Source organism: Empidonax traillii, unplaced genomic scaffold, assembly GCF_003031625.1.
Source record: "Empidonax traillii isolate 1590-97213 ecotype Southwest subspecies unplaced genomic scaffold, ASM303162v1 scaffold957:size654520, whole genome shotgun sequence".
Lineage (NCBI taxonomy): Eukaryota > Metazoa > Chordata > Aves > Passeriformes > Tyrannidae > Empidonax > Empidonax traillii.
The window spans coordinates 60,291-73,833 of record NW_020956150.1 but is presented as its reverse complement, the minus strand read 5'-3'; the positions used below and the strand labels follow the sequence as shown (position 1 = coordinate 73,833).

Sequence of the window (13,543 nt, the reverse complement as noted above, 5' to 3'; positions counted from 1 at the left end):
CCGAGCTGTTCCCAGCTCCTGGCGGGGTGGGAAGCTGCAGCTGGATAAAAGGGGAGGCCATAATCCTGCCATAGCTGACTAATGAGCTGAAAGGGAGAAGCAGTGGCTTGCACAGGACGTGCTATTCAGGCATGGGACATCAGGCTGGGAGAATCCCACCGGCTGCCAAATGGCTCCCTCCCTCCTGGGGAGCACCAACCCACCCTGTCCCCCAAAAAACCAGGCACAGGCAGGGGCTGTGTGAGCCCATGGGGGGAACATATGATCCCAGTTCAGTCCCCACAGTACTGGGAGCTGCTGCCACTGACACCTACCTACCCTTGGGGTCTGGCTGGGGGCTCCTCTTCCCAGGCACAAGCTCTCCCTCTCCCGCAACAGCTGGACGCAGCAATTGGCACCTCCAGGGACGAGGTCATTGTAACAGTTTTATTACAAAGTTCCAATCACCATGTACAGTTTTTACAATGTCACTTTTCGGGGGCTCGGCTGTGCTGCTTGCTTTAGGGAGAGAGATCTTTTTTTTTCCTTAGGTTTCTTAGGGGGTTTTTTTGGTTATTTTTTTAAAGAACAGCACCATTAACGTTGAGTTTGGGACACACCTACGAAAAACAGCTCAATCAACTAACACAGAGGGGAGAGGACAATTCATACCAGAGAGGGAGGACAAGGGGAGCACAAGGGAGACAAGAGGTGAGGGCAGCCCGGTGGTTGATCCTCCTCCTGGCTCAGAGAGGGAAGGAAAGAGGGATTACCCACCCACTGCAGGCGGATGGACCCTGACATGCACAGCCAGTGCTGCCTAAGGCTGTCGGTGCTTGGAGTGGGAGGTGAGAAACCCAACCAGAAAGGTCTCACCCCCAGGAGGAAGAGCTTGGCTGTGCTGTGGTCTTTCAGAGGTTGTCAGCAGTTAAGACTTTGTCTTGGCCTTGTCAGGGCACTTGCATGGGAGAGAAGGACCGGCCAGGGGGGCAAAGGGGACAGCTTCCTTATTGCTTCCTGGAAGTCATTTAGTCAGCAGGGGTGGTAAGAAAGGAAGGAAGGGGGAAGAGGAGAAGAAAAGAGCCCCAAGAACCCCATCCACTGCCTGATGCATACGTTGGGAAGAACACCATGCAAGGAGATTTGCCTGCTAGCTAGTGCCGTGTATAAAGTAACGATACAGTAACAGTTCTGGCCTGGTTATTAGAGAATATATCACCATGAAGCACAAGCGAAGTCTCCAAACGCCAACAACTCCCTGCTGAAAGTGCATCTCAAGGAGTTTGCTTAGGAGAAGGATTCACTGCGTAAAACAAGGCACCACAAGAAGGTTGGATACTGGGTCGGGCGTGAGGGCACGCTGGAGAATCCACAAGCGGCGGAAGAGAGACCTAGTTTTAAATAATGTCTGTTGGCGCGGAAGCCCCCTTAGATGGGCTCGGGTTTTAGCTTGTCTGCTAGAAAGTCGCTGACAAAGGCTTCCACGATTTCGGGCGTGATCTCCTCCACATCCATCACGTACTTGGCCCGGGCTGACATGTCCAGGATGGTGAGCAGGGGTGCAGCCTCAGGCAGGTTGGTGTAATCCCGCAGGGAGTCGGTCATGTCGTCCTGGAGGCCAAAAGGAGAGGGAAAGGGAAGTCATCAACAAAGCCAGGACACCAGGAGCAGTTTGCTGCTTCCACAGCATGGTCCAGCCCACAAGGGATTCAGCTCTGCACCAGCACTGCAGGACCACAAGTGTAGCAGGCAGCACCTGCCTTGCTGACTGCCCTGCCTGTGGTTTATGTCAAAACCAAACCAGGCCGATTTATCCCAGGCTGGAATGGGACATACACTCCTCCAACACTGTCCATGCTCCCAGCACACCCAGAATGATCCTGGAGTTTCTGGGGCATTCACAGCTCAACGAGCTGGGGACAAGCACTGAATGTGGTAACTGCCAGCCCCCTGTGCCAGCACAGCCACGGCCTCATTGCTCACGGGGAGGGGACACCTAAGGGATCCGGGAGCACATCCAGAGCAAAGCAGAGAATAGGAACGGGATGTGAGCCAACACCATGACCCCATCAGAACGTTCCCGTGTCTGGGCACACACAAGAGCAGCAGGCTGCTTACAGGGCTGCCCTCCCCTCAGCCAGGCACAGCACAGCTCTGGGCAGAGGGAACAGAGGGAACAGTATCTCTGCCAAGGCCGTGCAGCGTGAAAGCCAGGGCGATTCATCTCCCGCTCCCGGCCAAGCCCACGACGCACCACATCCGAAACAGGGCGTTCCTCCGCACCCCTTTCCAGAGGCAGCAAGAGAATCCACGCACCTGGTTGGCGGCCGGGGCTCTGCAGCGCGTGGCGGCAGCGCGGGGGGACTCTGGTCGCGCCTCCCCTTCCTTTGCAGGGGTTTCTGGCGCAGCCGGACCACGTGGCTGGAAGGGCGAGCAGGGCTGGGCCCGTCGCCTCGGCACTCGCCCCCCACCCTTCCCGCCTCCCAGCCCAGGTGTCGGGAAGCCTCCGGGACGCCTCGCCCTTTATCCGATTGCAAATGGACCAGAGAACATTTTTAATCAATGCAAAATCGGTCCAGACGGTGCTGGGAGAGGAATGGGAGGCGCCAGCTCCATCCATGGCCAGGCTGCTTTGTGCGTGGGGGCCAGCGGAGACCCGGGGCCAGCGCTCCCGGCTATTGAGGTGACGGATGAATGGGACGTGCCGGACGCTCCCCATTCTTCGTCCCGGCCGCCGCAGGGACGTCGGGAGCTGGATGAATAGCAGCAATGTTCCAGCTACAGCCGGCGAGCAGGAGAAAAACGCTTCGCAGGCTCTGGGGGAGGGGGGGGAAGGTCCCGGACCCTCCCAAAATAGCCTTTCCAACAAGGGACTTATTCAAGGGTGCGGGGCTGGGTTGGGACGCTCACAGACCCGTTACGGCGGTGGGAGCGGGAGCGCCTGCGCGGAGGGGCCGAGGGGGCTGTGGGAGGCAGTGGTGGGGGCTCTCCCGGCCGGGGGGGCCAGGGTGTGGCAGTGGGGACCCTTCTGTCGCAGGGCGGCTCCGGAGGGCCCCGCTCACGGCACACTGCGGCTGTGACGTGGGCGTGCAGGGACGGAGCAGGCGCAGCCGCTGCCACCTGCCCAGGCCCTGAGCAGCAACGTGGGAGGGGAACTGCAGGCCGGAGGGTACTGGGAGCTTTCCTGACCCTGACACAAAACCCTCCTCGTTGGCCAGGCTGCAGCAGGGCAAAGTGCCTGCTGCACGGGGGAAAGGGAAGGCAGAAGCCCTATTTTGCCACTTCCATTCTCCCCTGCAGATCTTTGACTCCTGAGCATTGCAGTCTGCACATGTTCCAAATACCATCTCAGCCAAGAACAGCGTGGCCAGCTCAGGAATCAGCCCTTGTTTCATGGGCTGGGCCAAGCTGAAACCCAAAGCCTGCTCCTCTTCCCGAGCCCAGTTACCTTCCTGCCCGTGCAGCCTCAAGGCTCGAGGGGCCAGCAGGTAGCACAGCATGAGGCTGGAAGCCCCACCATGGTGGCTCCACTCCCTCCCACATCCTACAGCCCCACTCTGCCTGTCCTCAGCAGCTCCCTCACTTGCTGTCAGGCTTTTCCACCTCTGGGCAAACACATCTGGGACCCCTTTGCCAGCACAGAGAGCAAGGACTGAGCCAGGCCTCAAGTCTGCTTTTTCTCTGTCATCCCTGACTAGCTGCAGTAGTTCCCTGACTCAGTTTACCCACCTGAACAATGGCAACAGCAGTCCCCAACACAGCTCAGTCCTCCTACCCAGCAGGACACAGCCCTGCGCTCTGCTCTCACTTACCTCACCCGCCACGAAGAAGAGTAACGGAGCCTCCTCATCTTTGGCTTTGTACTTGGCTATGATTTTTTCAGCTATGGGCTGAATCAGTTGTTTCGCTGCCTCCGACTCTCCGTCATCCTCTGAATCTGCAGGGCACAGGGGTGGGCGGACGAAACGAAAGAGGCAAGGCAAAAAGGAGGTTAGGATCAAACGGATGCAAACCGGCCGCTCTATCCCACAGCACCACCACACAGGAAACGGGAGGCCCGGATGCCCAGCACCAACTTCAAAGCCACACAGCTCTGTAGCAATTAGGGAGCAGCTGAAACACGCCTTTCATGTGAGACAGGGAAACACGTAACAGAAGAGCAACTCCGGCTCCCCGAATGCTTCAGTGCTCACTCCCCGGTGCTGTTGCTGATGCAGAGGGACAAACAGGCGCAAAAAAAAAAGCTGCTTTTGCGGCGCTGGCACGTTTTGAAGACCAAAGGAAGGCGCTGATCTGAGGCTGCCTGGCACCCCTGCCCGCCACCCAGCATCCCTCTGCCTCGGGACGGCTGATCGGCAGCTTTGCTGCTCGAGTCTCCGCGGCAGCAGCGCTGTGAAGGTGGCTTTGATTTGACAGAGGTAGACTAGAAAGAGATGGTAACATCAATCAAACACCAGCCACCACTGAAGTTCAAATACTGAGCTGGAGAGAGGAGAGTCTGCGTCCTTGAGCAGCGTCGAGATTAAATGATTCCAATTTGGGGACAACTTTTAGCATTCCAAAAAAAAAAAAAAAAAATAGGAAAGAAAGTGGAAGAGAGGCCCCCTGTCTCCTGGTCACGTGTAGCTCTCGTGGTCCTTGGTGTAACCACCCAACACAACAGGTCCAGCCCCCGACTGGGACAGGCGATGTCCATGCCCATAACACTCTCTGCCCTTGTTCCCTGTCCTCCCTGGCTTCTCCAAGCAAAGCAGGAGATTCCAGAGACGCTGCACACCGGATTTCAGGGTCAGTCCTGCATGGCAGTGATAAATACTCAGAGTTGTGGGGTGTCTGCAGGGATTGATTTTTCTACAAACATCGGCTGCTGGCGGCACTCCAGGCAGCCCTGCACACTCTGGCTAACCCAGCCCTAACCTCTCCAGGGAAGGATATAGATTGGACAGGATTTATTCACCACCAGCACTTGCTAAGCCTGCCTTCTCCTGGGGGTGTTGCTGCCTGTGCAGCACAAGCACTGGACTGCTGGGAGACCCCCCCAGCAGGACACGGGCTGGACGGGAGCCTCCATCCCCAGTGCCTCCCTTGATGCAGCACCAGCTGCATCTCTGCCCCAGCACATTGCTGGCAGACTTCACCGAGACCATCCATCCCCAAAAGCGCTGAGGGAGAGCCCCAGCTGCTCTCCTGATGAGCTGTTTGCAGCAAGGTGATAGAAAAACTTTACTCAGAGCAAGATAAAAATAACTCCTTCCAGAGGCCTGCAGCGCCAGCCCCAATCCATCAGGCTTGGCGTGGCCAGCCGGTCCTTCCCGCGTGAGGAGAGGATTTTTGGCTCTGTGCTCACATCCCCTGCTGGGCTCTGCTGAATAAATAACCAGGGTCAAAAGGAAATCTGAAAGGGAAGAGGGAAAGGAGCGAGGGCCATGTTATCAGCGCTGCAAAAAAGGGTGTGCTGCTCACAAGGGGCATGCGAGGAAGCGGGACACGAGCCCTGCCCTGGGCCAGGCCCCTGCCCAGCAACAGGAGGCTCAGGGCAAGGGGGGCATCTTCAGCAAAGCCCCACCACAGCACCACAGAGCACCCAAGGGCATGTGTATGCACCCCTCTGCTGCCCACCCGGGGCTCAGCCTGCAGTACAGCTCATCCAGCCGTGCCCTTTCCCGATTTACCTGTCTGCTGCTAGCAGGGAAGCGATGAGGAAAGAGCCATCTCTGCTTCAGATGAGCTCTAGGACAGTTTCTACCTTCACATATGGGTTAGCAGTGGAAGAGGGATGGGGACTTTGGGGAAAAGCCTGCCCTGTCCTGCAGCCACTGCCCCACAGGGGGAATCAAGGACCAGAGAGCATGAAAGAGGCTCCTCTGTCACAGCCCTGTTCAGCACAAGGACTCAAGCCCCGAGATGGGGTTTCCAGCAGAGCTATAATCCCTCCCAAAGACACTTCCTCTGCCTCCTCCGGAATGTCACGTGTGCCTGAAGTTGCTGCTCCCCAACACCTCATCAGCATTCCTGTCCACAGCCACCACTGCACCTCTGGCATGACAGCTCCTCTGCGCTGCCAATCGCTGCTTCATCACACCCTGGGAGCTGTGGGAGATCCGTGGGCACAGTAGGCTCTGGGAAACCCCTGCAAGCTGCAGCAGCCCATGGCTGTGTCTGTCCTGAGGGGCTTCCACAGGGAGCTCTCTCCCTTGTGGCCTGTCCAGACACGTGAGCGCTGCTCTCCGAGATGGAATGGGCTGATGTCCCTTCCCACGGACACGGCCACCACCAGAGGCAGGTTCTCAGTGCCATGGCCAGCTCCAGCAGAGCTGGCAGGTAGCCCAGCCCCCTTCCCGAGCACAGGCTCTGCTATCACAGCTCCATACCTACAAAGAGAACGAGGCAGGGGCCCTCATTCAGCTGCACAGCGTTGGAATCCGTCAGCTCCAGCACGGGCTTAGGGTGCCAGGGGAACTCGCGGCACTCGATGTCGTTCAGCACCTCCACCCGCCCCTGCCGCGTGATCACTTCTCCCTTGGAGTCCAGGACAATGAGGGTCGGGATGCCTGTGATGGAAAAAAACAGGGGGAATCAGCCAGAGCATGAACCGGCCAGCGACAGGGCGTGGGGAGAGAGGCCTTTTCCTATCCCCTCCAGCTCTGGCAGGAGCCCAGAGAGCTGCTGCCTCTCCACAGCTCACGGTGTGGAGATCGGGCTCCCTGGATCCTGTTTCCGTCCTAGCAGAGCACTGCAATTCAGGAGCCAGAGCAGGAAGCAGAGACACAGGCTCTGGCATTGCCTGCCTCTCCATGCCCAAGTGCAGGCAGGGGTCACTGCTGTCTGGTGCTCCTGGATGCAAAACCCACCACCATACCACACAGGGACCCTCCTCCCAGGCTCCCTCGCACACGGTGCCAGGCAGAAGTGCCACCTGTGCACTCCCATCCCGGTGCCGAGACGCGGCTGCTGCTGGAAGAGCCTAGTTCGCAGGAATACACATGGATCAGAGACAGCAGCGTTCAGGAAGCAGGGTGTGTCCCTTCCCAGAATGAACACTGCACATTTTAGCAGCTACAGACTCCTCCATGAACCCCCCCAGCCCTCGAGCACTCAGCACCGACAGCCCAGCCACTTCCACAGCAGCCACATCCAGGGTTTTCAGGACTGTGGCACTGGGCAGGATGGGGCTCAGGGGACATCCAATTGTGTTCTGACCTTTGGGAAAAAGCAGCACTTTGCCCTGAGCTATGGGGCTGGAAAGCCTCATAAAGGAGGAGCTTTTACAGAGGAGCTGGCAGTGGGGCAGGGTGGACACCAGCTGGTGACCATCCCATCTGATAAGGCACCGGCTTTCCGGCCACAGAACACTCACAGGCGGGTCAGCAGGAGCAGCTCATATTGGTGACTTCATCTGGAAAGCACATCGTTCCTCTGTCATCAGGGAGACAAAGAAACATCCCACAAGGCAGGAAGAAGGGAGAGGTTGGGATCAGGCCCCAAGGGACACGTGGAGTGACCAGAGTCAGTGTCAGGTGCTGACATTTGCTGCTCATCACCCGGGCTTCGACCTGCTCCCTGTCCAGCATCTCCTTCACCAGCAACATCCCCCAAACCACAACCAGCAAACTGAGACAACTCAAATCCTCCTGCCCTCACCCAAAGGTTCATTTTAAAGCTCATTCCTCAGGAATACCCTGCAGAGCCATTCTCTGGGCATTAAGCATCCTTGCCCCTGCCAGGCTTCTGCGCTCCTGTGTTTGTACAACAGTGGGTTACTCACAAGCCCTCTGAATTTTAGGCATTTCTCTAGGAAATACACAGCCATCTGTCTGTCCCAGCCTGCCTGCAGGTCCGGGCCAGCGGCTGCATTCCCATCATTCCAGCCCGGCATTCCTGCTGCTGTGCCGGGGCTGTGAGCACAGCACTGGGCTGGTGCTGAGCAGCAGTGCAGGAACCCACCCAATGGCTGGGTTTGCAGATCCTAAGGGTATGCCAAGAAAACCATTTTGTATCACAAAAAAGCTTATTCATTGCCTGCTGGTATTCAGCGTAGCTCCAGGGCAGGGATGGGTTAAACAGACTGGAAGGAATTGGGAAATCTCACTCTGGCCCTGCCCTTACAGGCACAAAGTACTACTGATGCCAGAAGCACACAGTATTCAGCATCCCACATGGTTTGGATCTTTATCCATTTATGATTCCCAACCCAAATGTCTGCTTTTCCATCCATTATACATGAGGGACATTCTAGAGACTCCGGCTCAGGTCATCAGTCAGCCTGAACGACACAGCACAACCAGGCAGAGATGTCAGATGAGCTTTGCTGATCTGGGAAAATTAAGGCCCCACTGTAGACACAGATCGTTGTGATTCTGCAGCTATCAAGGATTTCATGCACTATTCAAAACATTCCTTTAGATTTTACCGGATTTGCATATGCAGACACCCCACCCCACCCCAAATACCCAGCCACTAAACCTCCAGCTGCAAATACAAAACTGAATCAGAAAACAGGGTCGTTTTTAAGGTAATTCACATCCCTGTCCGAGTCCCTGGGGTCAGGAGCCTTACCAGGCTCATGGTGGCATCCCATAGGATCAGCCTTCAGGTGACCTTTGTGACTACTTCCCTACCAAACATATCCTCTTTCCAGGGGATACAGACCTGCAGGATCAGGGAAACTGTCTTTAACCTCATTCATACCTACTAACCCAAATACATTCCCCTCCCTCCCCAGCTCTCTCTCTGCTCATCCCAGCCACTATTTGTTATTTTAGTGCCTTTCGGGGGTTTTGGTAATTGCCTGAAGTCATAACACCAGAATTTACTTATCAAGAGGAATCAGCGATCAGACACTGCAATGAATATTGTATAAGCCTGGATGGGAATTAGCATAGACGGGCTGGGTTGGATTTTATGCATTAGAAAATGGATTTGGCTCCCACGGGGCCAGCATTTTATGAAAACACCGGGGCCAAATGGTTTGTTACCGAACCTGGCAAGACATTTACATATTTATATGTTAAACCCCACATCCGACACGGAAATCTCATCTGCGTGAAGTCTGCTGGGTGCATAATCACAATCTACGTGAACCAACCACACCAACCACAGGATGGGTGGTGAGTTTTATTGCTCTTTTTTCATCTTTTCAGGGAGAAAGCTCCAGGAATCTCCAGTAACAGCGACTTCAAGGCCGCTCCCACCACCCAGGCTGCGAGAGTGACCTGTGGGTGTCTGGGCTAAACCGTGGGGCAGGGGAGTAAAAACGGTGTTTGGAAGGGATTGCAAATCCCAAAGAGGCACCATGGAGTCCAGGGGGAATATTCAGGAACTCAAAAGGAATCTCGTAAGATACAGAACAAGGGGCAATTCCTAACCAAGCATAAAATTTATCACTGCTTCTCATCCCATCGGAAGGGGAGCTGAGGCCAGGGGATTTCACCAAAGGCACGGACCAGGAGCTGCTCACACAACAGGGAATTATTTCTAAGCAGCCACGACACAAGACATGACTCTTTCTCGGGACAGTCCTGAGAACTGCACCCAGAAGCAATTTACTAGAGGTGGTGTGGTACAGCCTCTGACTGCATGTGAGTTATGAATAGAGGCATTCAAGTAAACCCAAATAAAGGCCAATAACTCAACTTACATTTTATACTGAGATTTCAAATGCTGTAGGGGCCAACACAGGACTAAAACAACACGAGATTTTACTCTCTTGCTGCTTTCCACCACTCAGGAACTTAAAGCAGACAGGGAAGACAAGCTCTTCTGTTGTTTCAGTACCCAGCCTTCAAAAAACAGCGGAAAACCTCCCCCTGTGCATGCTGTGCTCACAGCCCAACCACCAGGATGGTAACCTGGACACTGAACGGGCTACACGCTCTCACTGGTGCAAGGGAGCAGCTCCAAAGGGAACTCTGAAGTTGTGTGGCAGCATCAGAGTCGTCTGGGGAGAGGAGGATGAGATTACACGGATCTGATTTTTCATTTCGGTGGGATAACCACCCGCGGTGACGAGCAGAGCCCATGACATCCAGCTCTGTTTGCAGGAAGCTTTTGTTACAGCTGATGGGAAGAACCTGACTGCAAACAGACAGGCAACCCCTAAGTCTGCACGGAGCTGGGATTCAGAGGTGATATGGGAGCTCCCTGGGCAGAGGAAGGGGTTGGTGGGCAGGGGAGCAGCCAATATTTACACTTTCGGGTCGGCACACAGCAAAGAGAGATACCTTTAAGAAGCCAGCGGCTGGAGTTGGAGGGAAAGCTGTTGTCGCTGTTTCCCAGGATACAGCATGCCTGGTGCTCAAGTATCCATGTCTGGACACCTTATTTACAGAAAGTCCCAGTGAAACTGGCAGCAGTCCTGCAGCTCTCAGCCGAAACCAGCACTGCAGAGGTTTGTGTGCGGGCTGGGGAGAAGACGGATGAATTTGGAAAGCTCCTGCCTCATGGGAAGGCAATTAAGCAGCCAAATGATGGCTATTTAAAGCAGGCAAATGGTTATTCTTGGTTTAAGGTCAGGGAACAGAGCTGAGCAGCAGCACCTGAGCTCACGCCAGAAGGGGTGCTCGGAGAGGACCCCAAGGAGGGATTATTTCTCCTGTCACTCTTCCCAAGCCCTTGGCCAACTTTGGCAACACTCCCCCTCGCTGCAGACCACATTACCACTGCCAGCCTGCACCCACCTGACTGACATTGCACAGAAATGGATGAGAAACAGCCACATTGCAGCAAGACCCTTCAACCACAGGGATAAAACTCTTTGTCCATACCTGAGACTGTGCGAGCCAGTCACCTTACACACCTCTGTGCTGCAGCTTGTCCCCTGCAGGAACAAGGTGCCAGCCCCCAGGATGGCTGCTGGGAGCTTTTATCATCTTCGTGACTCTTTGAAGCCACCCAGACAGACAGAGTCTCTCCCTGCCCCTACGAGCAGCTGGGGCTGCTGGAATTCTGGCACTGGCACGTACAGTAAAAGCAAAACCATGGTTTACATCAAACACTCTCTCCTCTGTAATTCATGTCACTAACATAAACCAGATGCCATCTTCCTCAGCCCCTGCACAGAACGACGGCCTGCCTTTGCATTACATAAAACAGCAAGAAAATGAAATTTGAGCCTTCAAGAAAAAGCAAAAATAAATAAATCAGTAATTAGACAAAAAACATCCAAGCCAAAAACAGCTTCCAAGTTTCCAGGAAGAATTAGGTTGTTTATGGAAGTCCTGTTTCAACTAACAGCCTGCCTGGCAGGTGGTAGGAATGTGAGTTTGTGGAGAGCAGAAACATGAAGCGGCTCTGCCTGGGGCACCGTGCTTTGCTTTGCTGTTTTCTCGGTTTGGTCAAACAAGGGGAGACATTACAAATATTCAACAAAAGGAGCAGAGAGGAGATCTGTGCTTCAGCGCAGCCTTTCCTACCTTGGATGCCGTAGAGTCGGTTCAGGCGCGACCGCCTGGCCTCGTCGGCGTAGGGCACAGCCACCCAGGGCATCTCGCTGAAGTACTGGTTGAAGGAGTCCTCTGACCTGTGCAAGAGGAACGGGGCATGGGATGCAGAGCAGAGCCCCTCCACTTGCCAGGCTCTTTCCTCATTGAAAACCTGCCCTGCAAAGCCCTTCGTCCCCTCCACCAAAGCCCACCGGTAAGCGCTGCCAGCAGACACACCCTGGGGAGAGCCAGAGGAAATTCAAACCCCCCCAGTCCCTCAAGAAGAGGTCTACGGTGCATTTTTTCCCTTTTGAAATATTTCAAACTCTCTGGAGCATCTGAATGCCAACCCACGGTGGCAGCAGCAGCTTGAGCATCCCTCAGACCCCAGAGCCACAAAGTGAAACACAGACCTGCTCCACATCCCACCGCTGCCCTTGCTGACCCCCCTCTGCTCTTCAGCACTGGGCAATAGGAAGGGACTCAGCCTTTCTATACCAGAGCAAACTTGCTATGCCCCAAATCAAATTTCCACCACAGATCAAACCAACAATGCTCACAGCTTGGGGGTAAACCAGCTGTGCCTACACAGGGTGTTAGTTCTGCCTCACCTGTCTGCACTGACGAAGAGGATCTCAAACTTCTGGCCTGCCTCCTTGATTTTCCGGTAGGACTCAACCAGGACCCTTGTGAGGCTTCGGCACGGCGGGCACTGCAAAACACAACACGTGGGTAAGGACATTGTCTCCTCCTCGGGGCCAAACCCACACCCAGCAGGCCCAGGTGACCCAGTGACCATGAACATGTGTGCCCTCATCTTTGCTGGAGCGCCAGGCAGCAGCTCTGAACAGGGCCAGGGCTTATGGTCTATAAGTTAACAACAAAACCTCTCCTGGTTTTAAAATCTGACCACTCTTCCCCTTCTGAAGGGCCAGCTGAGGATGACAGACCACTGCAATGCTGAATGACCAGAGCATCTCAAACCCTCCAACACCAACCAGCCTGGGGTCTTCCCCCTCCCTGAGCCCACTCCAAAGGCTCTGCACAGCACCCACTACTCACCCAGTGCGCAGAGAAATAGACCCCGACGTGAGAGCCCTCCAGGGCACTGCTGTCCAGTGTCTGCCCGTTGTTCCTTAGCAGAGGCCCAGCAACAACTTCACTGAAGGGTTTTGGCCCCCAAGGGAACTCCAGACCTGGGGAGGGGTCAGGGGAGGGGTGGAAAGAAGACACGAGACAGTAACATGCACGTGCAGCTTTTACCGGTTCAGAAAGTTCCACTACATAAACCTCCTGCAACGATACAGGGGATCCTATCTAAGGAATCCCACTGGGGTTTATTCCCATCCATGGGGGATGTAGAGCAAGTCACCACGCCATCCCTGCCCCAAGGTGAGGGAGCCAAGCTCTGCACTGCAGCCAGGTCACCTCCTCCTCTCAGGCAGGCTGCAGCTGAGCCTGAGTCACAGCACCTTTGGCTTGACAAAGCCTGCTCAGGTTCAGTGTCTGATGAGACATTTTTTCCCTTATCAACAGAATTCATTTTAACAACAGAGGGCAAGGTGGTACGTGCTCAGGAATGCAGTCAGACTGTGTCCCTTATACTGACACTAACTGTGTATTTTTACGTACATACATGTATTTTTGTTATTTATAAAACCTTAGCTATATATATGTACAAGATGGTGTGTTTATACATATATATATATATATAATATATATATAAAAAATCTTACACTAACCCTTTGTACCCCAAAGCAAGCTGTGTGTGTACACACAAACACAAGCTCTGAATCATCTGCTGCCAGCTCCCAGAGTAATCAATCCATGTGTTCAGCCAGAGAGGAGGAAACATCACAGATGGCTCAGGCCACAACATGTTCTTACTGTACAGCTCCTGCCACTGAATTAAAGGCTCAGTCACCGCGCTCAGCATTTGCTGCATGAACAAACAATGAGCCAGTAACATGTGTGGATGGACAACCACAGCAGCTGACTGATGGATCTCTGCAGGGTCTGTGAGTTAGGGCACACATTTTGCTCATTTTGGTTTTTCCTAAATTGGAAGAAGATGGAATTTAATATCAGCTCCCGGCACAGCAAACCTCAGCATGGGAGAACGGTGGCATTTCTCTGTTTAATTT

The 13,543-nt window shown here is 54.5% G+C and overlaps 1 protein-coding gene across 1 annotated transcript in view; it reads right to left on the bottom strand.

The window, feature by feature from the left end:
- Window positions 1–539: 539 nt before the first annotated feature.
- The window catches only part of NXN (nucleoredoxin), a 48,568-nt gene continuing 35,564 nt past the window's right edge, over window positions 540–13,543 (bottom strand). The window contains exons 3-8 of the mRNA XM_027903334.1: window positions 12,462–12,595; window positions 12,011–12,111; window positions 11,391–11,497; window positions 6,351–6,530; window positions 3,792–3,916; window positions 540–1,590 (exon numbers count right to left, since the gene is read on the bottom strand). Of these exons, the coding sequence (XP_027759135.1) occupies window positions 1,408–1,590; window positions 3,792–3,916; window positions 6,351–6,530; window positions 11,391–11,497; window positions 12,011–12,111; window positions 12,462–12,595 (830 nt within the window). The 3' untranslated portion in view covers window positions 540–1,407. The remainder of the gene's footprint in view (window positions 1,591–3,791; window positions 3,917–6,350; window positions 6,531–11,390; window positions 11,498–12,010; window positions 12,112–12,461; window positions 12,596–13,543) is intronic.